The 27,720-nt window shown below is 41.1% G+C and overlaps 1 protein-coding gene across 2 annotated transcripts in view; it reads right to left on the reverse strand.

The window, feature by feature from the left end:
• NKD1 (NKD inhibitor of WNT signaling pathway 1) overlaps positions 1–27,720 on the reverse strand; it is a 111,813-nt gene that overhangs the window by 27,948 nt on the left and 56,145 nt on the right. For both annotated transcript variants that reach the window (XM_039558379.1, XM_039558378.1), the window contains exon 4: positions 14,289–14,346. In XM_039558379.1, coding sequence (XP_039414313.1) covers positions 14,289–14,346 — 58 coding nt within the window. The remainder of the gene's footprint in view (positions 1–14,288; positions 14,347–27,720) is intronic.

The raw sequence follows: 27,720 nt of genomic DNA on the forward strand, positions 1-27,720 counted from the left end.
TCCTTAGGACTCACCAAAATATCCCAGAAATGAGGTAAACTGATTGCTGCGCTGTGTATTGAATGAGGTTAGAATACTAAGCTTCAGGCAGAAAAAAAAATTTTTCTCTTGACTCCATCGTACATCTGACAATAAGGGAGAAAAAAGAAAACACCAAAATAGAGCTGCACTCAGGTGGAAAAGTGACTATTTAAACATTCACCCTTACTCAGGTGGCGTGTTATTCCACATTTCTCAAAGGTTCATTCCAGCAAAGGACCATGCTCTTTGTCAAATGATCTGCCGTCTCAAAGCAAGGACAGCTTCACTCCAGTTTTCAACTGTACTTCGCATTTTAGTCAGATGGATTAACAGGACCTTGAGCTCAGAATCAAAGGGTGCAACTCTGATGAAGGTCCAAGTCCGGGCTACCAACTCCAAATTTTGCATAGCAGTTAGGAGAACTCAGGCTAAACAGACAAACAACTTCAGAACCTCTTTGGAAGGACAGCCATTCCAAAAGCTATGTGATTGTTGCATCACCTTAATTCAAAAAGCAGAACTACAGGAGAAGCTGTGCAATTCCACAGTGGTGAATTATGACTGGACATTACCAGCGATATGTTAACCCTATCTTAATGTCAGGGTCATTACTGAGAGAAACCAGAGTAAAGGTAAAACTGGAGAATTGACAAAAATGCCACCTATGAAAGTCAGCACCTGCCACACATGAAACCAAACCTTTGAAGTGAAATATTATTAGCCTTCCTCTCATGTTGGGTGGACTGGATTCCACAGCAATTCTTTAAAACTACTACCAGAAGCAAAGGGACAGAATTATCTGTACGTGGGGAAAGGAACAACAAATCACACACTAGAACCTGAGACTTGTGGGGGAGTAGGATAAAAGCAAAATTTAAAAATCATCTATTAAGACAAGGAGGTGAAGTCATAAGCACTTCTGTAACAGGTCAAATTGAACTCCAGCAGCAATATTTGACTGGTGGAATTGAGTGTCAAAGAGCAGGCCAAGCTCAGTAGTAAAATTCCTATGGACATAAAAGGATAAGGGTTTCCCTTCCAATTTACAGATCTAGCAGATGCAGCAGAACTTAGGAGACTATGAGAACCAAAGGGATAGAAAGAGAATTAATTTCATTGTTTTAGCTGAGGTCTCTGATGTCTAAGTTATCTGGTTCTGCCAACATTTTTTTCATTGCAAATCAGGTTTGACAAACATAACTGACATTTCTCACTGACTGCGCAACAACTAGAACAATAACAACCATGTTTGAAAGTCTAAATTAAGAAGTCGTCCTTTAATTAACAATTACTTTCACATTCAGATTTCACTTCTAAGTTCTCCTGGAGGCCATGGTTTAAGAAACATCACTCCCATTAAGCACATTTTATTTTATTCCACAGATCTGATTGAAATATATCCCTGATGGAGATAACTTTGCTCTCTTCTCCAGTGGCAAATGAACATAGGGAGAAGGGGATCAGGGAGGAACATTCCTGTTCCACAGCCACCAGAACAAGCACATAGAAAAACAGGCTTGTCCTGGGTCAGTGCCAAAAGCATGTATTCAGCTTTCCCTGTCTGAAAGCTGAAGCTGATGAATTAGACACACCCTTCAAAACAACAAAGATCAAGCTGCCTTCTCTGAAACTTACTGTAGGGAAATTAATTGTCCATTTTACATCCAGCGGGACAAGTCAAAACCAATTTAGAGGAAGCTGTACTAGTAGTGCCTCCTACCAATCTGGGATGGGTATTTCAACCTGAAAATATGGAGAGAACTCATGTTTTCTCTTTCATGGTTTCTTGTTGACAGTCACAACACAAATTAAGGGTTCATTTGCACACCATAGGGAAAAAAAGAGTCACAGTGTTACAAGACCTACTGCCAGCACCTGACCAGGAGGAGACAGAGCAGAGGGACAGTGACTCAGACCTTGTGAGAGCTTGCAAAAAAAGAAAAAAAAAAACAACCCAAAGAAATACAAAACCCAACAAAAATAGAAGACCAAAATATGTTTTAAATATTCAGGCATGGTTCTAACTGATAAGACACCACTAAGACATTGAGGAACAGCTAAACTGAAATTCGCTCAGAAAACAATTTCTCTCCTGAATAAAGTTTAGTCAAACTCACAGGTCTGTGCAACACCACCTCCCTTAAAGGTTCAATTCCTTTCGCCAATCCCAATAATTTGACATTTCTAAGTAGAAATACTTCCAAGCTTTGATGCAGAACCACAGGTTTCTATCTAGGTCTGGCTTTTTTGGTTTGGTGGTTTGGGGATTTTTTTGGCTGTTATGTTGGGGAGAGTGGGGTGGATTTTTTACTATTTCCTTGCAAAAAAGTTGTGTAGTAAAGATGCAGATAGAAAAGACAAATGGTCCCTCTCTGCTAGCTAGGGTGTAACTCATACATGCTTAAACACTAAACCTAGATTTCTCACACTCTCTCTGGAGTGAGTTTGCTAAAGGGAGGGAGTTTGCTGAATTTTGCCAGATTATGATTCCCTTTTCCAATTAGCTCCCCAACTGGCTGTATTTCATCAACAGAAACTGCCAGATTAAATGCCTTACTTGACCATCTTCACCCAATACACTTTGATGTTCAGTTCTCAAGCTTCAAAATACCTTTTGGATGAAGATCAGACAGCACTAAACAGAATTACTAATTAATTAAGCAAAGTTAAATTTTAAACACTGTTTGTTGTGTTAGCCAAAAGCCTGAACAGAACGGTCTTTTTTTTTTCCTTCCTCATTGGAGATCAAAGAAGATCATTTCTCATTCCCCACCCCAACCTTAAAAAAAAAAAAAAAAAAAAAAAAAAAAAAAAAAAAAAAAAAAAAAAAAGAAAAAAAAAAAAAAAAAAAAAAAGAAGAGAACACGAAAACAGGGAAGAATCTCCGTAAGTTTTGGTCAGAATAGTTCAGGATGATACCTGTAGAAGCAAGATTTTTGTTTGATCAGTGGCCATATCAAAACCCTCATGAACAGAATGCAATCTGTTGCACCATTTAACATAGGTAAGTGTTCCTTAAGTGAAAACTGTCACTGTCATATGGACCCCTCACCACTTTCTTACAGTATTATATGTCCCTGGGGCTCTGAATGGGCCTGTGAAGTGTTGAATTCTGTTACTGAACAGGGACAGATAGGGACATCAACTGATCACTTGCAGCTTAAAACAAAAGAAAAAAGACCTCTCTCCTCTAAAGATGGTCCTACACTGATTTTGGTTAGTAACTGGTAACAATTTTGCTTTTTAAAAATTCATTCTCAGTGTAAGTTGCAGACATGCATGTTCTCATAGGATTTTCTATCTTAAATTTTCTTTGTCTTTGTCTCTTTGGATTTTTTCCCCCTGAGATTCACAGGGGAAGAAAAAGAAGCCCCTGCATAACCCTTTATTCAAAGACTGAGTAGGTGATGTTATTAATAATGTAGGCTTTGATATTAACTTGCTCCCATCTAACTTAGAAGTTCAGTAAGAAAATCGTGTTTCTACCACCTTTGCTGTGATAATGGGGCCTCTAAAGGTATCTGACCTGTAATATTAAATTAATCAGAATTGCTTCCCATGAGGATGAATGTCACTCTGACCCTCTCAGAGCTAAACTTTTATAGAGAGCAACGTTGTCGACCCATACTGTAACATTATTTTGGCTGTGATGAATTAGTTACACATCTGACAACACTTTAGTAAATATTCAGTAGTAGGTTCAGTATTCCCATCCTCACAGCCCTACGTATTATTCTGAGAGGGAGGGGTGAATAGAGGCTGATCCACAAAACAAGAGAAAAGCATTATTGTGATTAATATTAGTCCAGCATATACATGTGCATATCCCTTTCCCTTTTCATATTAATGCATGGGTGAGGAATGGTACTGAGGTGATGCATCACATACTGCTAAACATGCAGAGAAATAAATTTCACCAGGGCTTGACCCAACCACCTGAAATCTGGAGAATACACAGGATCTCATCAGAGAAACAATTCCCACAGAGCAAAGGCATGTATCTGCTCACCATTGTTAATTAGCACAGCCTAAAGACCTCAGCCAGAGATGGAAGCCCACATACTGCTCAAACACAGAAGACGAGATGGTTTGGAGCATGATTTGGAGCACCCTTTCAGGAGGAGCCAGCCCTTCCTGTTGCTCCAGACAGCAACTCAAGATTCAGCTTCCCACTTTGAGCTACCCCTTTGGTGGAAGATCCTGTAATATTCTCCTAGACACTGTCATTGTGAATTTACCTTCAGATGTAGCATTTTGAAATCTGGGCAGCAATACCTATGTGCTAGAGGGGCTGGGCAGCTGTCCCTGCAGGGCACAGGTGCCTGGGACAGGACAGCTCCCAGGGCATCCTGCAGGAGCACAGGGAGTGGATTAGTCCGAACCCCAGTTTGCCAACAATGTCCTGCCACACCTGCATGGCTCCGCTCTCTTTAAAGGCTCCTCGAAATAGCAAAACAAGGGTCTGCAGCACCACACTTCAGCTTTATGCCTCTACATCCTTAGGATGGACTATAACTCCCTCCTAAAAATATCTTTTATGCACAGAGTGCAGGGCTGCCTTGGCTTCCCTCGGCAACTCCTGTGCCAGCACTGAGCCCTGAGCGCAGCCCTGGCTGCCAGGCACAGAAATGCTCTCCCCTCCTCCAGAGCCCTCTGAAATTTCCTTGGGTAGTGGCTCTCTTACTTCTGGATATTTTGGTTTACAACTACTATTCCTTTTTTCTCTTTCTGTTACCTTTACAGTTTTAAATCCTTTTTGGTACAAAGTTGAGAACTCTGGATGACGTATTTTATTGGTGAAAGGACCTGGATTGCTGGATCAGATTTATAAAGCAAGAAAAAACTGATTGCTAGAAGTTTTACTTTGTTTTCGGTATTTTTTGGGGGGTTGGGACTTTCCATCTTACAAGAGCAGCTGGACTCCAAGCTCTTTCAAGAGCAGAAATGTTGCTTCAGGTTCATTTCCACAATCCCAGAGTGCTGCATTTATTATTTGCTTTTACTCACAGACTAGTTGTGGTTACAAAAAAAAGCTTGTCTTCCAAACAAATGACATTTTATCTCTTTCTCCACAGGAGAATAAGGTTGACTGCTACTTGTGCTTTGAGGTTTGGATATGATTGAGATGAAACATCTGTTAAGAAAAAAGGTGTGGGGGGACTTTTTTCTGCTAAAAATATCATGCCTTTTTTTTTTTTCCACCAAACTTGAAACATGTGATGAAATTCAACTTTTAAAATATAACCCTGGAGCTACTTGAAACTATAAAAGTCTCCTCAGTATCTGAGGCAAGTCAGAATTTCCACTGTTCAAGCTGGGCTTTTATGAAGAGCAGACTTTAGAAAAACCTGTAATCTGTCTAGGTAACAAAGGGCACTTGTTCTGCCTGGTGAGGTAAAACTTTGGGTTTCTGTAGCTACTGCAGCAGAAGTGGAGTTGAAACACACAAAAGCACCCTGACTGATACACACTTTGAATTTGGAACAGCAACTGGCAAAGCAACATGCTTGTCATGGAAATTGCCTCCACAGCTCTGCATCGACACACTCGAGTGTTTGCAAGGTTCTGCGAGTTGTTGTAGCTAAACTTACCCAGCCCAAGATTCAGGCTTCTAACTTTGCATCTACCAGGCAGGCCATCTATATAAAACAACAGCTCCTAAATGCAGTCCCAGAAATGCAAGAACCATTTAATCCTGCCATAATGTGTGTCCACACGTAAGACACTCCAAGATTTGAAATCCCTGTGGGCAGGAGAGAAGGGCCTTAGCAGAACATGGGATCTAAACAAAAACCTTTTGCAGAAAGCTACCAAAACCCCAGCAAAGGCTGCACTCAAGCTCAGTTGCCTGGTGCTGTCACAGGTCAGTGAAACACAAGAAAACTTGCAACATTGGGAATATTTGGGAGTTGCAGCAGGACATATTGCCTGTTAAATGGAGTATTCAAGGTTTCTAAAAATGAGTGTAGTGTTTCATGTAAAGGTGAGCGATCTGAAACAATATGTTGTCTTCTGAAATACCACAGACCAAAATTCTTTCAATTATAAAGGAAAAAAACTGGAATAATTCTACAAACACCAGCATGAGAGTATTATCTAGTCCAAAATCTTTGACTGGAAATATGCACTAGCTTCACACGGATAAAAAAAAATAGGAAAAAAAATAGAAAAGAAAAGAGAGAGTCACAAGAGAGTCAGAGAAGAATGGCATTTTGACTCACTTTTCAAAAACATGTTTAATAAAACCTCCATGAACTGTGGTCAAAGCTACAAGAAAAATAACTGGTAATAATCGTTGCTGGGAAATTAAAAGTAGAAAAGGACCTTTGTTTAAGCAGAATAAATGAAACCACTGGTATTCATCATGTTTCCAGAGAGATTGTTTTCAAACTCCTGACTTGTTCCCATATTTCATTCTTTGTTCTTGATGGTGGATGTTCAAGTACATTATTGTACTGCTGCACATGTACAGTAATGCAGCTTTATCTCTGACCATAGACACGGGATCAGCTCTCTCACAGGTACACCCAAGTCCGTCGCTTTGCCATGGCACACCTGAGCTCGTACCCAGCAGTGCCAAGGCAGGAGAGCAGGACAGCCCTGGGCAGTGGTGACCCAGCCCCCCAGGGGGGTGGTCAGGGTTTGTCAGGTGTGCCCACAGGGTGGGCAGGTGGAGCAGAGCTGTGAACAGCCTGCCTCGCTCTGCACTCAGCGAGACTGTGACCCAGCCCAGCCCAAATGAGCAGTGAGCCCATACAACTGAGGCCCAGCCATTTCAAGCCACAAGCACACACCACAAACCTCTTATCCCTGGCACCCATTTCTCAGCCCTGTCTCAGTCCTGCTACAGGGTACCTCGAGCTTCACTCACTGATATGAGCGACCCGTTGGGTGCTGACAATCAGCTGCCCAAGACTCACCATGATGCCTCGCTCACCTTTGGGATGATAAAGGTAAATCCAAGAGCCCTCCTGTCTTTGATGAGATCTCCCTGAGCTACACCCTTTTGGCCTTTGATTCTTCTGCTTCCCACATGCACCCTGATGGTCTGGCTCTCACATACTACGAGAGAAGCAGCTTGAGAGATCTGTAGACATAGATTTTTCAAGAGGTGACTTTTTGCCTCCTAGCAAACTAGTTCATGACTACCCCAGAGCTGAGAATAAAGGAATATTCTTATTGTTAATTGATTATTTTTTAAATGACCACTCTGGAAGAGCATTAGCTTCTCCATGGAAAAAGAAGTTGCCAGTCTTAGGTAGATGGAAAGAACATGCAAAACAAGTATTATTATAAATACCATGCACATAATATTATTTTAAAGCTTTCCATATTTAAGATATTCTTTAAGGACCAACTCTTTGCTTTTTTTGAGGTGCTTGTTTATTTCCCTATTATCATTTGGCTTTCTTCGGTCGTCATTAAGAATATAGACAACTTTTAAGTTTGGAAGGCTTTCTTGTGTACTGTACTTTGTAACTCTCTGTCATATTCTAAGCAATAGACATGATTCCAGAAAATCCCAAGCTCCAGTCTCAGCCTTGCTGTGGTGCTCCTGAACCAACATGCAACTTGCTTGTGTTCAATATAACAACTTTCCAGCTGTGTAGAATGATCTGAACACAGAGATCAATGTGAAACTACTACTTACAGCAGGTACGATCTTCCCAGTCTAATGCAGAGGATTAGAACCCAAAACACTCTCAAAACATAGACAAAACACATCATCTATCACAGCCTGCTAAGCAGCACCAGTAGGAGCTGGTGGGGTGTCAGGTGAAGAGAGTGACACACACTGTGCAGGGAACACGCAGGACGCGGGCAGGAGAGCACATGCCCTCCACACAGCAGCAGCTCAGTGTGAGGAGGAAAACTCACCCTTCTGAGGTGTCCAAACAGCCCACTTTTCACTGCCTTTCTGTGCTCCGCTCGCCAGCATGGGTGGGAGCTGTTAGACACACTGTAAAGGTTCATTTGGAAACACCTGGAGACCACTAACTCATTACACACAGGCCATGGGCAACCGTTGGATGGCAACAGTCTTTCATCACTACCAACCTGGCTGCACTTGAAACAGCAGCTCTAGAAGTAAAAGCTTCTGATCCAAATACCAACCCCCCTCAACTGGAACAGCTAATGTTAAGAAACACTTGTACAATTTTATATTTTTTAATTTTTTTTTTTAAAGTGCCTCATGCCGTAAGATTTTCCTCCCACTCATGGCAAGCAGCCTACCTGCTTCTTATAATTTCCTGGATCTGTGCACAACCACAGGAAAACTTCTGCTAATCCTACCAGTCTCATGTTCTTTGGTGACTTTTATTCTAACTGCCAAACTAAGCAGTTGTCTCCTGGCACTCTCTACTGCTCCTTCCTCCCCACAGCCCCACGTCCTTCACTGCTCCTTCCAATCCACAGTAACCAGCTTATCAGCTGCCAGCCTCAGCAGGGACCCACTGCTTGTCAGATACTGGTGGCTGGTGCCAGTGGGTCACCCCGTGCCTGAAGACGTTTTTCAGAGTTGTTTCATGTCATATTGAGTAGTAGGAAAGGATACAGCAGAAACCTCTTGAGAGCTGAAAAAAATACAGCCAGTGAGCAAGTGATCACTAGTCTGAGGTGATCACATAGCAATACTCATGCATAGCAAATCTATGGTAAGTGCATAGGATTAGCAACAAGTCATTAAAATGTAGAGATCCCATGTAACATCCCAGAAGGCTGATCACAAGAGCATGTCTAAGGTAGAGTTATTAACACTCTATTTGCAATGTCAGGGATAAACAGATATTTTGTTTAAGAACCTGAGAGAGAAGAGACCATCATTCTCTGCAAAGCACCAAGCCTGCATCAATAGTACTATACAGGTAATAACAATGGTGCCAACATAGAGCAAATTTGCCTGTGTGCAAGATGCAATCTATGCCTTTTCTATAAATACACTGGAATTTCATGTATATAAAAATACAAAAAATTATTTAAGCTTTAGAAAATAAATAACCATCATAACTGAAAGCATTAACTAGATAGAGAAATGCAATTTGAAATAACTGCCTTTTATTACTTAACTCAGCCAAGAACAATATATTAATCTACTAGATTTAAGAGATTAACAAAGTATGGTAAAAAGTGTCTCCCAGGTGAGTAGAAGGTTAGCTAGAGCTAGTTAAAATGCTTGTTCAAGTTTTCCTTTGCTGACAAGTTTATGAACAATTTGGGCTGAAGTACCATATTTTACCATCCTTCCTTTGAGCTGATAACCCAACAAATATTCTTCCAATTACTAATTTAGGAAAAACTCCAGGAACTAAAGCCTTCGTTGAATCTGTCCTGAATGGAGAGAGAGAGGAAAGGGAGTTATCTCACACAGGAGCAGCCCTGCTGCAGGGTGCAGTGGGGAAGGACGCTCCCCCATGCCTCCCCTGCCGCTGCAGCCCCAGCAAAGAGAAGCATCCACCTGGAAGCCAATGTGCTCCCATCACTGGGATGTCTGGGACCAGTGTGGAAGGAGAAGCACATGCAGCTGGGGTGGTCCAGACAGGCTGTCAGTGCTGGGCATAAGACCAGCAGCCTTAAACCACCAGTTCATTCTTCGCTATTGGTTCCTTGTTTGCTTATCAGTTCTTATAAAAGTCAAAAATAACAACACAGCTCCTCATGCTGGAACACTGCTGACCACACCTCAGCTCCCCCTTGAACACAGCTTTCCTGGATGCTGGGGATGAAGATGTGAAGGACAGACTGCACACACCAGTAAAAAGTTGAAAAACATATAACAATGTTAAGAATATAGTTAATTACTTTTCTGCTTTGCTGAATACAGAATGCCTTAATTGCAGGTTTAAAAGTTCCATAGTGGCTTGTAAATATGTGAAAAGTGCAACAAGTAGCTCTTTTACAGATATGCTAGATTTTTTTCGGCAACAACATGTGCTTTGAACTCTGCTAGAGGGCTTTCTAATATTAATGGACAAGAAGACGACCTGAATAATTTGTCCTTTCTGCTACCAGAACAGGGAACATCTTACATCTAGGGATTTAGTTACATCTGTCTTGGGAAACATATAAAAAATTGGGCTTGTTGATTCAGGCCAAGCTCTGTCACTGCTTTCAGCAGGACTTTGGATACCATGTTCAGATAAGGCACCAGGAAGGCTTGAATCTTCTCCAGTCTTCTGTTGAGAGAATAATAATCAAGACATCACCCTCGGCTGACAAATGAAACAGAGAACAGATTGCTATCAGTGTAAGAGGCAGCTCCTCTGACAGGTACAGTGAATCACCATGACATCACAGGACTAGACTGATCTCAAGAGATGCAAGATTTCTGATTAGTAGAAATACTTAGGTCATACTTTTCAAGAGAACAGTGACATGAGAAATCACATTTTTGCATAAATAATTGGGACAATAGGTTAGGTATCAAGGTGAAGCTCAGGACTTCACTGTGAACTCCAAAAAGCAGCTGTATCCCACAGGGCTCCAAAGAGCTTGTCCTGGGACAAGGAAGAAATCACCCCTTTATATAATCAGTCAGCATCAGAAGACTGCATCAGGAGTCCCTTCCTGAGCTGAACTTTCTGAAAAGTTTTTAAATGTTGCAGTAGTGACAAGATGGAGAAACCCCACTTCATTTCAGAAAGATGTGGAGTCGTCAAGACAAAAAAGCTCTCCTGGTCTACAAGCTTTAGCTGCAAAAAAATCCCAAAAAGTCCAGGGAAAGGAGGTGAAAAAGGTTCAGAAAAACAAGAGCAGGACTCTCGAACAATTCATTAGAAGCTTACTTATGCCTAGAAGAGTTGAGGGAGAACTTGGATGTTATTATTGAGTACACAAATAGCAGCTATCTTTCTGAACCACCTGCTTGTCTCCTGGCAGGAGAGTGACTTGCTGTTCAATCCTGCACTCAATTCCTGCCTGCCATTTTAGCTTCTTCACCAACATGAAATGGAAAATATCTCCTGGTGTCTGTGCTAGGTTTTGTGACTTCTTCCAGAGCCACCCCTAGTCATTGGTTGGTTCTGGCAACCCATTATTCTAGCTAGGGACAAGGAAGATAAAATGGGAGCTCTTTTACCCTACATGTGAAGGGTTTTGAAGCACGTCCTTCCTGTGCAGAAACTGGGGGACAAGGAAGTTTGAGCACAAAACATTCCTACACAGCCACAGCAGATTGCACAAGTACTCCAAGTCTGGCAAGTGGAAGGTTCTGAAATGCAGTGGGAAATCACTTGGAATGCAAGATGCAAATAAATCCACTACAGAACCTATATCCAGCATGCCCAATTGCTGTGTTATTAATGAAAGAGGAAGAGGGAAAACAGAGTAATAGTAGTATGAGACTGAGGTTTCCATTGGTGTCTCTTATCTAAGGAAATCACTGACCACATAAGAGAAAATCCAAAAATTTCAATTTAGTGACTTGCCCAGCAGCAAAATCAAAGGCAGGTGGTGGATATAATAGACAATGCTGGTCAAACCGTTTCTCTCTGCATAGCACTCAATAAACAGAGTTGCCGCTACTGAGTTCTAACCTCTTGTCATGCAGCAACATTGAGTCAACAATCCGCTCTCATGGCTTAATGCTTTTGATGTTTACTTTGTTCTTTGTATAGTTCAAAAGAAAGCACTAATGCACCAGTCCTCTTACCAAATACAATCTTAATCCCAGAATCCCGAGCCTTTTGCTGTTGGCCAGTTAAGTCTGTTAAGACGAAAGGATTTGATCAAGCTTTACATAACAACACAGAAGTTAAATCCAGCAAAGAGAGTTCTTTTTATCTGTACTGCTCAGACAGCTAAGAGGGGGGGAAAAAAAGAGAGGGAAGGAAAAAAAAGGTAATAAACTTGGCTATGTAAAACAAAATAAAGAATTCAATTATTTCTCTTATTGCCACTTTGTCTTTTCAGTGAGAGTCTTCTAAAGAACTCAGATTTATTCTCCAATAAAGTTCCTGAGAGCAAAGGCTCTAACGTTCCCTGCCCAAACCAGAACTGTAGCTATGAACTTGCTATGCTTTTTTTGCAAATCTAAGAAATGTTTCTGTTTCATCCCTACCATGTATTTATGAAGGCAGAATACAGTTCACTGATGCATGGTATTTGGTAGATCATGGTATTTGCCATTCATGTCCTCTCTGAGCTGAGTCTAATCAACCATTTTCCGGGTTACAGATCCCTGTCTCTGAAGCTGTTGGTGATTTTGATGTTATCTTATGACACATGAGCATATAATCATGCAGCACATGTGTTATACCAGTACATATGTAAAGATCATGAGGCAGCAAAATAAAGGCAGAACAACTATTTTAGATGGAAAGATTAATCTGTGTTCTAGAATATTAATTACATTTTCCAACAAAAACATTTATATGCAGAGAAGAGGTACAACAGTTGCCATCTTGTACCTAAGCTACACAGAATTCAAGCTGTGACCGATCAAAGATCTCAAATCATGTTTCAGCTTCACTTTATCAAATACCACAATATTTTGCTAGTACTAGCACAATCATTAAAGTATGATGCAAGTAAAAAGTATAAAGTTACACAAAAAGGATGCTTTAACACCATGCTTGTAGTATTGTCTGAGAATGGCAAGATTTTCAATATCTGAATGAAATGGGGAACTGCTTAACACTGTCCCCAGCATGGAAAGCACAACCTGGAGATCTGAGAGCAGAAGGGACAAGGAGCAAGCTTTGACAACCTGCATGCATTTGCCTGAGCACTGGGTGGGAACAGTCATCTTCCACCCAGCTGGAAGGATGCCACAGAACAGCTCTTCCCTGGTGACAGCACACAAAGGATGGACCACTGCTGGTATCTAAATCTGGTCTTCACTACTCATCTACTTCATAACAAATGGGACTCATTGGAAGTAATAATGTGAAACTGCTGAAAGACTGAAATTACAGTTACCTAAAAGGTTTTATACTCTAATAAAAAGAATATTGCTGCTGACTAGTTTGAAAACTAGATATTGAACATTATGTTTGCTGTACAAGATAATGCTACACAACAAAGCAAGAAATAATTAGAGGCAAGGAAAGATAGAATGAGACAAAGAAAATGAAATTATTCACCTTGCTGACATTTCATATCCTGTCTGAAGCAGTTTCTCCTATAATTCTAAAATTAAAATCCTACCCTTTACCAGCATTATGTCCTACTAAAATGAGATTGGAAAACTGTGGTGAAGTTAAACACAAAACCACTCAACAAACACTGACTCCATCATGGCAAGTATAGCTTGCCTTTGTGATTAACAGTAGCCTACAAGCACCAACTGAAATTGAGTTCCTGTGTTATGGCACATACAAGACATGCAGTCTTTGTAAACTACAGAGATGAGAGAAACTTGGAGAATCACGGTATACTAACACATTGCACAGGTAAGGAACTGAAAGGCAGACATTCTTAACAGAGAATCTTTCACGTTCTGTTTATACAAAAGCTTCTAATACCAGAAACAAATTATTGGATTGTAAAGGGATAGAAATTTCCAGATTAAACTTGACATGGTTCATTGCTCTAAATAAATTGGGCATATTGTTTCCACTAGTGTATAATATAAATCTAGCACAAGGCCCATGCAACCGCTTGTTATACTGGAGAGTTTCTGAAGTCTCATTTCCTTGAAAGGAATGAGCAACAAATTAATCTTCTCCATTCAACAACCCCCACTTGGCAGAATACAGCATCCATACTCACAGGCACCAAAGGTCCTTCCCACCACAACAGTGATTCCATCTCAACTGATCACAGACGAGGAGAAGAGGTGGAAAGAGAAATTGTCTGAGGCAATAATGGTTCCATTCATATTCAAGAAAAATGTGCTGAGTAAGAATCTCTAGTCCTTATTAGAAATTGACGTGGGAGTTTCTAAGGCTGGTTTGTGTAACCCAGAAGGGAGTGCAGTGTCTCAGATAACCCAGTGTTAACAGTCTCACTCACTGCATTTGCCACCTCTGCCAGGGACAGCGACATTCGCCACTGCTACCAGTGTCAAGAGAAGTACCTGGAGAAAACGGTGAGACCTTTAATTAAAACACTTGGTCCCTGTGGTTCAGCTGGGTAACTTTGTTCAGTACTAGTAGTAGTGGATACAGAAATAATCCCCTATTTCCTTCTTAACAGCTTTTTTAGGCAAATGACACATCAGTAGATCAAGAACTGCATTCTCAGTATATGCATTCTCACACTGATTTATTCACTAACTTGCTCCAATACCCCTTTATATTAACCAAAAAATTTTGTTCTTTAATTACCTTCTAGATGAAAGTGTTCATCACCAATAGTGTCTCTGTAGCCTTCCCCAGATAAATCCTGTTTAAAACAAAACAAAACAAAACAAATTAACCACAAATATACTATACACAAAGTGTTGAGGTGTTAACAATATTTACTTATTATTGCCAGAATTAATTTAAAACAAGAATGAGAGCACAGAAACTGTTTTCCAGGAAAGAAGTCAATCACCTTATCAGTGATAGTGAATGCATTTGGTGCTATTTTACAATGCTCTGGACATACTTCTGGACAAAGATTTAGTGAAGATGAATTGACGATAGAGGGGAAAGAGAAAAAAAGTTCATATTCAAATAATTTTACAAAGTAATATTTAGTATTTCAATGTTCTTTCAAACAAGCAAGATTAAAAAAAACTCCAAATGGAAATGATAAAGGAGAAATAAGCCATTCACTGCCTGCAGAGGAATGTTATCACTTGGTTCCACCAACAAACAGAAAACTTCCATATGCCAGAGGTCACCCAAGAAAAGCAGATACCAGATTCTGACAAGCTGCCTGAGCCTTCAGTCCTGAAATTAATGAAACTTTGCCAGCCTCAGTATGTATAGAACAACACAGGAGCAGATGCCATAGATATGCAGACAAACTTATCTCAGACCCAAAAAACATTTCTCCAGTGGTGCTGAAGTAGTAATAAAGTGCATCAGTGGGATTTGGAGCTAATCCCAGTCACAAAGACTCTGAAGAGCATTCTTACTCTCTTATTAGCAAACCCTTTCAGCTCCATCACCCCACCCCAGCTAAACCATAAGCAATGACAGCTATCCTCATGTCCTGCCTTCTCTCAGTCATTCCAAAGCTTTAGGAGAACCGTAGTGTCAGTGACCTTACACTGTAGGCTGGCTCCCTGGATTCTCCACAAACACTCTCTGCCTCTGATAAAGTTATGGTGACAAAGAAGGATATGGGCCTAAAAAACCGGTGTGCTGCACTCACAGCCATTCCAGCTGCATCTGCAAAAGCACTCACAGCCAGCATTCTCAGCATCAACCTGGGAGCTGGAAGTTGACCATGGAGAGCTTTTAGTATGAGATAAGGATAAGGGAATAACTGGTGAAAATTATGTCTGGTTGTATTAATTAGCTTTATTGTTAAGGAATCTGATCATGGTAAAGACAGCTCACCTCTTTTTCTTGAAAAAGATGACAGAGGTTCTTTACCTTCAACATGCCCAAATGTTATTCTTTCAGATTAGTTATAACAGAGTAACTAAGCCACAAAAGCATATCTTAGGAATTCTTCAGTATCAATTTCTGAAACAACATGTTAAAAATTAGATTGCACTAACACTACTGGACACTTAGCCCAGAAACCCTGAAAATACCGTCTCTTCACAATCACATCCCCTGAAGTAAAGTTAGACCTCGCATGACAAATGTCTCTGAGAAATGCTCGCAAACTGGCCTGGAATGCTGGGATACAGCACAGCACAATACTGCTATAAAAGCTGACATTCTGGATTTATCTTTCCAGGTAGAAAATCACAAAAAACTACTTTTGTTCCAGTAAAAAAGGTCTCTTTTTCTGGGCATGTGCTGATGAATATCAACCATTACGTTAAAAATTATGGAAGGAACAAATAGAGAATGAAAAGAAGACATAAAATGTTGGCATGATGCATCATATTGCTGCAAGATGATGATCTTCTCAAGACCATCTAAAAGTTAGTATACTTTTGTTTGACCAAATTCCCTCATGTCACAATTTTCCATGAAGCTGTGAGAGCACACCTCTGCCTGCTCCCATAGATAATGATATATAGAAGTGACTCTGCTCTCCCACAATGCTAAATACTGAATACCTGTTTCATTTGGGGTTTTCTTGTGTTGGAATTCCTGCTCCCTTTGGAAAAAAAAATATCTTCTGTTAACCTGGTCAGCAAATATGCAAATGGGTAGGTACTTGTGGTGTATCTCTGAGAATACTATCTAGATGGTAGCTTTCACCTCCTAAAATTTTAGCTAAGCAAGCACTGCCTCTGGGTATCAAACACTGCCTGTTAAAATGATGTCATTAATCTCATGCTCTACAAAACTCACGAGTCATTAACTGTTGTGATTTTTCATACGTCAAAAGACATCACTTAAAAATAAGCATACATTTGTTGATTAAAAATGCACTATCAAGTAACTTAAAGGAAAACAGTAGAAGACAGAGAGTGTAAAACAGCAGAGTGAAGCATTAATATTCATTACACTAGCTTCCTTATTTCCTCACTTTTAATCATTACATGGGTCTTAAGCAAATATGTTTTATATTCCAGTCTAGTTTCACTCCTTCTCTAGCTCCTAGTTATTTAAGTTAAAATAGTGACTTAATGCAAGCACATTTCCAGTAAGTGTTCTGCCTTAAACCAAATTATTTTAAATTAACACATTCTAAAAAGTGTTTTTCATGGTGTTGAACCATAATATAACTGTTAGACAGCACATAAATTGACAATCCATCCTGAAACTGATGAGAGTATCGTCTGAACATTTAGTCACACATTTAAGCAGAATTCCTCAGCTCCCATTCAAAGGGATTCCTCTGTGGAAGATTCTGACATGTATCATCTTTGATAGACAGACACGTATCTGCAAAGGGTGTGGGCAACTCTTGAGATTTTACAGGAAAAAAAATGCAGGAGAAAAAATATGTACTCTCTCATTCATCTTATCATCATTAACTTCTCTGTCAAAAAACCTGCAAGAGAGTCACTTGAATATTTTTAGCACCACCAAGATAGATGTTGCAACCTGAATAAACACCAAAATGCATGTGCCCGAGAAAAGGTTTCTGGGCAGTGTATGTGAATTCACACAACAGAAAAGTACAAAAGCTGAGCAAGCATCAGAGAAGACAACTCTGACTGCAGCTCATCCTGCATAATATTCTCCCAGTAACCCAGACAAATTGCCTTAAAGCGGATAGAACAGTGCATCTACCCCCAGCAACCCAAATTCATAAAGTGGGTTAGAGTGAAAGAAAAGGGTCAATGGGTAAAACAGAACTTGCAGCTCAAGAAATTCTAGTGGGAAGCAAACACTACAGCCAGGTAGGAGTATTTGACACTGGGGACCAGTGTGTTTAAGCACAAAGAGGACAGCGGCTCAAGGGGATGAGCGAGCCAGGAGCAGCTCTGCATTCAGCCAGGCTCTGCCACAGGGCCCTCAGCACCCATGCCACGGCAGGACCAGTGCCCAAGAGCAACAGCAATGACATTTGGGTCACAGGCAGTTGTATATCACTGTCCTGACACGAGGTTTTAAATGACAACGCTGAGTTTTCAAGCTGGAACACTGAGTCATGAAACAACCAAAACCAGATGTACCCTGTGAAATACTATATAAATGAGGTCAGTGAGCACTTGAAAGAATAAAGAGAAGAAACATTTACACAGAAGGATTATGCCAGCGTGCCATTGCTATGGGTTGCTGAACAGGAACCCATCCAGAGTAAGTGTCTCTACCTCACCAGGAGTTTCCCAGATAAATAAGTTGGCCTCTGTTAGCTACCAACACAAATCACAGTGAATGACTAAGATTCAGGCTCAAACATGTGCTTCAAAACTCAGAACAGCTGCCTGGCCTGGCCAGAAAGGACCTTGTGTCCCATACATCCAACTCTGATAGGTGCCGCTGTACTCAGCTCAGATTTGAGAGGGCGGGGGTGGGAGAAGAGTTAATTAGTGCAGCTCCCTCAGAAATGTTGCTGAGTATATACATACACGACGGGAAAAACAATCTTTAAAAGCTCCCACGCCCCAGGGCTGCTACTCAGCCGGGTACAAGTCCAGCAATCGTCACTCGCTTCCCACCTTCACTGCACAATCAGACATCAATGAATTCGGACTCGATGGAAATTTTAAATTTTTAACCTCAACATCAGCCCTAATGGCCCTGTGCAATCTTTTTACTGATATAAGTCTCTGGAGACAAAGGCCAGGCACTCACTCTGGGGCTTCCAGCTATTGACTTCCTTCTCACAAGCCATCTGAAAATGCTGCAATCCAAACACTCACCCTTCGTTCTGCCTTCATCACCTTTGCTGGCTCCCTTTCTGCTTCTACATTGAGGTTAAGCTCCTTGATTTCACCCTCCAGGCTCTGCACAGGCGTATTTGTGGTCACATCTCCTAGTCCTGCCTCCTAGTCCCTACATCCACCAGTTGCTCTAACCTTGATCTGCAGTATTACCCCTCTCCCTGTCCTGGCTCTGCCTTTCCATGTCACCTCCCATGCCATCCAGCAAATTTATGGCACACAAGAGCCGAAGCTACTGATTGCAACCAGAGCGTGTATTTTAGCAGCCTGTGCCTGACCTAACACAGTACTCAATACAGTTTTGCTCCAGTGTTAAGTACAGACAGATACATCCACAGATGTACTAGATATTTCAAAGAATAACCTTTGATTTAAGTGGGTTATCATGATAACAAGCACATTTTTAAAGCTTGGGCCCCCTACTCCTTGTATTACATCTCAAGTCAATATTGCATTAATGAACATTTTTCTAAAAGGTGTTGCTCTTCTCAAGTAGAAACAAGTTGATTTACCTTTCTCCTTCAAATACCTCATTAAAATCCTTTGATTTAGCCTTAAAATACTGGATTTTCCACATTTTTGGCAGAACATATGCACGTATTTCCTGTTTAATTAAGTTTTTGTCAAGGAATCATACATACTGGGGGTTTTTTGCACAACACATGCAGAAGACAAATCATCAACCAAAAACCTTTCCTCCCTATTTTTAACCATCTGACTGAAACATGGGGTTTTCTTTCTTTATTCTCATATTGATGCAATAAAGTTTTGGAATGAGCAAAGTTGAAGAAATGCATTTCACAACAGGACTGCAAGGGACAAGATATGTGGTAATTCTAATGTCTTGTGTAGATTTTAAATGGTTTTAAAGTCACTGCCAACAAGAATGCTGTGTCACCTATGCACAAACTTCAATTCTTGATGTAGAAAAAACAATCCCAAGAAATAGAGGCTTAAGAGAATGAGGATCCCCTTCGGCCTTTCAACCAAATCACTGAGGGCCCGTCAGGTACCAAGAGGCCATTCTGAATGTTTCAGTCTTATGTGCTGGAAAGAAGTTTCCAAAGTAAGTCTGATTTTCCTGTAGCAAGTCCTTAGCGGACTGCGGAAACCTCATCTGTTGAAGATGCTTCAGGAAACCCCTCCAAATCCCAAAGCAGTCATTATTGTTTTGCTTTATTTTTAGTCTTGTCTAGACTTGAAGAGAAAGAGGAAAAAGACTTTTGAAAAACAGTCAATGGAAGGAACCTTGTTCCCCTTTGGGTATCTGAAATTTCCCATGGACTAGAAACACGGCCATGTGTAACTATGATCAGCTCAAGCCTAGGCTTCAGCACTAGAAAGCCTACTCACACCTCAAAAAATGGTGTAGTTTCTTTTAGGCTAATGTAAGTGGAAGCAGATACTCAGTTATCCTGAGGTGGTCATCATTCTTTAAATACAGGTTTTTAGCCAGGCTTAAAACTTGACAATGAAATAAATAAGGAAATAAATAAATTAACTGCTCATAGTCAGACATGCGTGGAGAGGACGTTGTGCCAGGTCAGCAGCTTCCATGCAGTCAGGTACCCATGCAGTCAAACACAATGAAAGTAGACATTTAGGCACACAATTTTGTGTAATCACTACTTACAGGCAAAAGAGAAGAATGTGCTTTGGGCATGCATCTGGCTCTCTCTGCATTTGGAAATGAAGACTTCATTGTAATACTCTCTTTCAAAAATGCTTGGAGATCCCACTCAAGCTTTTTCAAATAAACCATACCTCCTATATTACAGTATTCTATTTAGGAGAAGAGCTTCCTTTGCTTCTCTGTTCATAAGCAATCCATAAACCCAGGGCCTTACACAGATAAAAGTATATATGCCACTATAAGCTTCACTATATAAGCCACACTATATAAGCCTCACTATAATGAAACTTAAAACCAGGCAAAAATATATGTAAGAATTAAAGCATATACCATACAGAAAAACAATATCAAGCAATACACATTTATGCCTTGTTTTAAGCCTAATATTGTTCTTCTACAGCATATTTCCCTTTTTCTTCTGCAATCATGAGGTCTCACTTTTTTAAAGTCTGCCATTCTGGATAATTTAATACTAAAGATACTTCACTAGTATGCAACGTTCTGTAGAAAATGCATGAAGCAACTCACACTTGAAGACGTCAAGGTGACTCTAATTTTCAGACCCACAATAAAATACACACTGCAATTCTGATAAAGTAGATTGTTCAGCAGAAGAAACAAGTTTAACTTCTACAGTGTTCTCTTTCTCTGAAATAAGAACCTGTGCTCTGTCATTACAGAAGGGTTTTTCTTCCTCCGCCATGCATCGAAGCTTCTCTCAGATAAAATTTCTTCATAATATAATCACAGCAGGTAGAGTTCTTAAGAAAACAGACTTTTCCTGTAAGATCTGTGATAGATGATCTTGGATGGGTTTAACTGCTGTGGCTTAGGATTTTACTTTATCTGCCTTGTTGGCCTCTATGCCCAAAGTTATGGTCTTCCTAACAGAGAGAGCAGGACACAATGGGTCTAGTACCACAGATACCAAAATTCATTGCTTGGCACCTTAGCATAAAGATCACACTAATCTACCAGCTCCAAAAATAAAATGATGAAACACAAATGCCTTCAGTGTGGCTGCCTCTGTTCTCTGGGAGCAGTAATTCCCAGCCATAATAACATGGCAACGCTGTTGGAAATCATGCATCTGTATCCACCTGTTTGACAGAATTGGCACCCCTGCAGTCTCATCTCACAGAAGGTATCTGTAGAGCAATTCCAGATGCTGATAAATATTGTGATGATAAAGACACAATGGCCAAAAAAACCCCCACTCAAACTCCAGTCACAAAGGATCATGGACTATTAGAGGCTTATGAGGCAGAAAACATCCCCAATACCTTTCTATCTCTGTTACAGGCCCCCAAGTGGGTACCAGGAGCAGTGGTTGTATGATACACTTCTAAGGGCAGGCCATTCATAGGAATATGAACATGAGCCTGTTGAGGAAATGAACATGCAAAGCAGATGGACACTTGCACAAAAGCCTTCGTGGTGAACACCTGAATAAGAAAGGAAACATAGTACTTTTTGTTCCAGGTTGCTTGCAACACGCAGCTGAACCTCTTCTGCCCAAATCAAACGTGCACCAGGCTTTCCAACAGGATGAAACACAAATCCTTTCTTCATATTTCTGACCTATTCTTTTCTCCTGCCTGTGGAAATCATTTTCATCACAATGAAACATGCTCTTTGCAAGTAGCTTTGTCATCACTACTGCAGGGGGCAAACGAGCATCCTCCTTCAGTTGTCAGTCACTGCAACCTGCACCCAACAAAGGCTACCTGCCTGCTCATTTAACTTGAATCATAGGCTTCACATGTGCTGTGGAAGATAAGCAAGGTTGTAAATATAAACCAATTTATACCCTGTGTGTATATATATATGTCTGTAGAGGAAAAAAAGACCAGAAATAATAGCTTAAAATACTAGGAACTTTTATCCAATGTATGTTAAGACCTGTAGATACTCAGAAGATCAATGCAGGGTACAGTTTTATTTAGATTATTCCAGTTTCAAGACAGAGCTTTACTATTTTTATGATGTTTTAATCCTGAATTTCATGGATTTTTATAAACCCTTGCTAGGTGTTTGCAAAGTGACATCTTCCATTAACACTACTATTGGAATCCTGTAACTATCAAGGCTTCTAATTTTTAAGGTGATAGGATAAAACACAGTTTTTCAAGGACTTCTGCCAGATAAGAGATCATATAATTGAAAGCAACTGTTAGAACAGATGTACGGAATCAGCAGTTACTTTCCAACTGAAGAGTCCAGCCATCTTCAACTAAAAAAGATCATCAGTCTTTGAGATTAAATAGAACTGAAACAAGAAATGACTCCTTTTTGCTATCTTTGAAGCTACTTCAGAAGAATAAATGAACTCTACAGATTCAGCTATTTACCTTATTTTGTTCTAACTATCCTCTAATCTCCTTGCTGATTGGAAAATCAATTGTCCCATGTTCCCCAAGATCTTATCTTCAACATAGATTATACTGATGACCATGTCTAAAGACATGAATGAAAAAGGACAAATCTTCATCTTCCTTCCAGCCTGGAGAAGCTCAATAACTTCTCTGAATTGCTTATTTTGGGCTTCTTCACCACAGCAGGCAGATGGGCATAGCTATGTAATAAATCTGATTTTCTGTTCAACTTCCTTTCATGATAGATTTCATTACCAAGAAACTCTTTAACAGACAGGCTTAAGTGCACTGAGGTGATTGTATCCAGGCATGTGCTGGGAAGCAAGCTTGCAGAAAATAGCTACAGAGCTTGAGTACAGAATAACTTGGTCATTTAAGATGCAATCACCAATTCAGTGATCACCACAGCTTTAACATACTGCATTCTGAACCTTCCTTGTGAGAACAACCAGTGTCTTCCTATATGGCTCAGGTCTGCATACAGCACAAGGGCTTAGAACTCCCCTAGAATGATAATCAATGCTCCTCTATTATGTTTATAGCTCTAAGGCTTTTCCTGCTAATGGATGACGTATATTTATGCAGCTGGAGGAAACCTGGATTCAATAACTGCTCCACCACAGACTCACTGTGTGGTGTAGGGTAAGTCACTTAAATCTCTCTGTGCCTTCATTTTTCAACTGTAAAACAGAATTCTTGATGCCCACCTTTGCAAAGAGCTCTGAATCCTCAGGATGAAAACATACCCTGCTAAATAATATTACCTTGTTAGGAAGCACAGGTGTGTGACCCTGGACACATATGCTAATGTTGAGCCATAAATCTGTCAACAGGAGGTGCTGGCAAAACAGATGGTTCACATTCCTTTTTAAACCACCTCTTTGTCCCTAGAGCCCAGGTATGTCAACTAATCATTTTATAACTGGTCGGGGTTTTAATGGGCCAGGAAGTCCCAGCAAAGCACAATGCCATCAACATTAAGGCTAAAAACAGAGCCAACAACAGGAAAAGATAGACATAGAGGTTTCTTTTACTCTTCTCCTCTGTTGCCAGGCATGTAGGACAAGCACTGTAAGGCTCTGCAGAAAAAGATAAAATAAAAAGCAGAACCTATCTCCACACATTCCTGTAAGCAGTCCAGCATCGGTGACCATGCCCGAATGGTGACTGATGCTGCACACATGAAAACAGACATGTTTTTTAACAGGCAATAAAAAACCACAGACACACACCATTTAAAAACCTGATTTAGATGAACAATTGCATGTTGATTCACAGGGACGTCAGGAGGATTACAAGCAAATAAAAAGTTCCCTTCTAAACATTTTTTTTTTCTAACTTAAGGGTTGCCTATATTATTAGAAATTCTTATTCCCTATCTCAATAGCTGAAAACTGAGTACATGGCATTTTCCTTGAAAATGTTACTGTAGCAACAAGGGCAGGGGCAGAATTTGGGTTGCAGGCTGGGTGGACGGGTGACAGAGAGTGCTTGGGCAGGCGGGGCAGGGCGGGGCAGGGCAAGGCAGCAAGCAGGGCAGGCAGGGCAGAGCAGGCAGGGCAGGCAGGACAAACTAGGCAGCAAGAGCAGGCAGGGCAGGCAGGCTGGGCAGAGCAGGCAGGGCAGAGCAGGCAGTAAGAGCAGGCAGACAAACCAGGCAGGGCAGGCAGGCAGGGCAGAGCAGGCAGTAAGAGCAGGCAGTACAAACCAGGCAGTAAGAGCAGGCAGGCAGGAGAAACCAGGCAGGGCAGAGCAGGCAGTAAGAGCAGGCAGTAAGAGCAGGCCTGTCTGCCACGCACATTCCCATAAATGGAATCGCAGGGCCAGCGGCCCACATCAAAGCATGGAGTTTAGCAGATTTCCCCTTCCCCTCCCCCTGAGCCTTTGAGACGGAGACTTCATACTCCAGAATTTAATATCTTTTTCCTCCCTCCCCCCATCAGCCCCTTTGTCTGTGTCTCTGTTCTCTAAGAGCTAACAGATGTTGATGCCATATAGTTTCAAAGAAAACTTTTGATGCCCACATAACTCATTACAAGTAATATATTCCAAGAATGCTTGTAGCTCAGGAAACACTGGGGTGAAAAAACAGAGGAGAGGGGGCAAACGGCTACACTGAGCAAGCCTTGAGAGAAAATAAATAGTTCACTTCAAAGTCATCAGGGAATTCTTTAACAAGCTCTTTCTTCCGCAAAACACAGAACAAATTCAGCTGAGCCTAGAATTCCCAAAGGGAAAAAAATAAAACCAAACCCCATACAAATGGCAAAGCAGGGAGAAGCATCTGAGAGGTCACTCGGCTCGCCCAGCAGCGAAGTGCAGCATTCTCGAGGTTCACTATTCCCAAGCAACCTGCACTGTGCCAGGGCACAATAGCACCACTGAAAAGCAGAGACTGTCAACAATAACAACACAGAGAGCCCTAGAAAAAGCTAACCCTGTCCCTCTGCACGGAATGAATGCAGAAGGCAACGAGATTGCTCAATTCATGGAGCACTGTAAATCAGCCTTAAACACATGAGGAGGATGTGTCATGAATGTCGCAAGTGAAAACAAGAAACATCCCTCATTTAGCAAAAACAGGTGATTGCAATTTTCAGGGCAGGCAGGTCCATGTTCTTAGCTGTTTTGTAGGACTACATCTAGACTACAACCCTCCATAAATTTTGCTAGCAGGTCTCCTCCTCTCCTCTACTGCTTCAGCACACAGCTGCATCCTTCCCTCTGTTTGGTGAGAAGCCCCCCAGGAGTCACCACGGGTTGGTAGGGAGAAGGGTTGAGAAAAGGGGGGAGGGCGAGAATGTGATTACATCAATTTCCACAGCAGGGGGATCAGATTGCATCATTGTACACAACTTGGGGCCCACTCTTTTATCCCCGATGCAGGCAAATTTCCCATTGAAATCAGTGGGAGACTTGTCTGTGCAAGGACTGCAGAATCGCATGTTCTGCGATCACAGAATTAAAAAGCAGTAGGAAGCCACACCTGGCAGCACCTCTCTCAGTGGTTCTCTGCCCTCCATTGGGATGGATATCAAATCACAACAAACAAAAATATAACACCAATGTTAAATCCCTTCCCCCCTCATATACAAACTCCTAAAAATCCACCACTGCAGTTACTGTATAAAAGTCTGTATAAAGTTCCTGCCACTGTACTGCAGATTTCACACAAAGCAACTAACCATGAGAAAGAAAATATCAAGGGGAGACATACATTGACATCTCTCAACTAGAAAGCAAAGAGTTTTAAAGGTTTTAGACAAGCAGGTGTGTTCTACTGCTTGGGTTTTTTTTTTCCCAGGGGTTTAGTTGGAAGTGGAGAAACAAAGAGAGCCCTACTGCAGCAGCAACAACCCATGGTCTCCTTCTGAGTAATTCAAATACAAATCATAGTACAATCGCACAACATGTAAAATTATTACTTTTTCACTGCTGCTCATTTGCAAGCACCATACTTTGCATCCACTGACATCTGCATGAAAGTTTTTCTTGTAGCAGCTCAATAGTCTCCCCAGTTCAGCTGCTGCTACTCCTGTTCACACCTTCTTTGAAAAATAATTATCCCTCAAACACACTGGTAAACAGCTTAGGAAAACCAGAACTAAAGTCCTTTATCAGATTTGTTGAGGATAAAATGTGGTTCCTTGTATTCCTTATTATCTCTCCTGCCTCACTGTTTGGGGATAGGTCATTTCCTCTAGGGAATAACAAGGAAGGCATCCTCAAGACTTGTGGCTTTGTAAGTAAAATACCGTATTACTGAGGTCATCCACCACATTTCAAAGCATTAGGAAGCTTCAGCAGGAGAGCAGGGAGCAGAGCAGCTCAGGTAACTCAGATCTAGTCTGTGGCTGAGTGGGGCCAAGGTGGAGAAGACAGGGGATGACACCGAAGTACAAAACACTACTGAGCCCTTAGGGAATCAGAAGATTTGAAATTCTATTCCATAAATTCAAGGCCTTGCTGAACTCTCAAAATAATGCACCTTTAGGATGTGGGTTCTAAGTTTGTTCAAAACTCCCCAGCCTCTCTGGACTGAGAGCACTGTTGAGCAGGTGGGGAGGCTGGGCAGCCCCACCAGGAGCACGCTCAGCGTGGTGGCAGTGGCTCCATCGCCATCGAACCACGGGTTCTGAGCTACCAGGGCAGCTGGTCAGGACCTACCTTTGGACAACACTGTGTGCACTGCCCATGTTTTTCACCACTGTCAAACAGCATATTCCAGTGTGGGCTAATTACATGCTCCTTCTGTCCCACATATACCAGAACACAGTGAGAAAAAAACCAAAACAATCATGGATCATGAATCATGAAATATACAATATAACATAAATTTTATGTTTTTATCCTCCTGGCTAGGCCTGGTTTTAGTTTCAGCTGAGCCCTATCATGTCTCTTTTGTGACAGCAAAATAATAATTAGGATGAAAAAAATAGCAAATAATAATTAGAAGGAAAAGAAAAAAAAACCCAGACCAGAAACTTAGTAGCTATTACTTCTAGTGACTATTGGCAGCAAGAGCTGGAGTTTCCCCCCATATAAAATGAAACACAACAGCAGCAGCAAAATGACTGAGGTTTTACATTAAAGAGAAATTGAACTACGGTCTGGGGTTCCTCCTAAAGCTGGTGATGCTTTGCCTTAGAAATCTGCACCTATAGCAATACTCCTGACTTCATACCATGGTTCTGCTTTTTATATGCAAAACTTTAACTACAGAGGAATCAATACATCCAGCTTATCAGCAATCTTGCTGGACTCTCTCAGCTGTTTCTATACAGTGAAAATTTGCATTCAATAGGTTAAGTTATCTTTGCTGGAATTTGTCAAATCCCCTCCCCCCCTCCACCCCCAGTTTATACACAGTCCAGAGCACAAAACCTGTACAGCGTATATCCTTCAGTAGCAGGACACCAGCAATATCGAGTGCTCTCAGAAACTTGTAATTCCTTTCCAATCTCAAGCAGACGAATTAAACAGAAAGGAAATTATTTAATTTTCACAATTTTTTTTTAAACTGCCAAAGATACCATCAATACATTTTCAACTGTGTTGCCCTGAACAGTAAAGGTGTAGACAGAAATCATTTAGAAAATGTGCATATCTTCCTTAAACAGAACTTCTGGTGATACACACAGGAAGTGTGTAGGAGGAAAAATACCCTACTTCAGCCAGAATAGAGCAGATCCTCCTTTTGATGCAACTCTGACACTCTGGACATGCAAACCCTAAACTTTGGCCAATGCTATGGTTTGTCTCCTGAGCTGGGCAGAATGATGCCTGGAGACATCTAAAGACCATGGAGGGACTTTTGAGGCTGTTTTTCACCTTTTCAGGGAAAAAGGTTTTCTCAT

This window comes from Corvus cornix, chromosome 11, assembly GCF_000738735.6.
Source record: "Corvus cornix cornix isolate S_Up_H32 chromosome 11, ASM73873v5, whole genome shotgun sequence".
In the NCBI taxonomy this organism is placed as follows: Eukaryota; Metazoa; Chordata; class Aves; order Passeriformes; family Corvidae; genus Corvus; species Corvus cornix.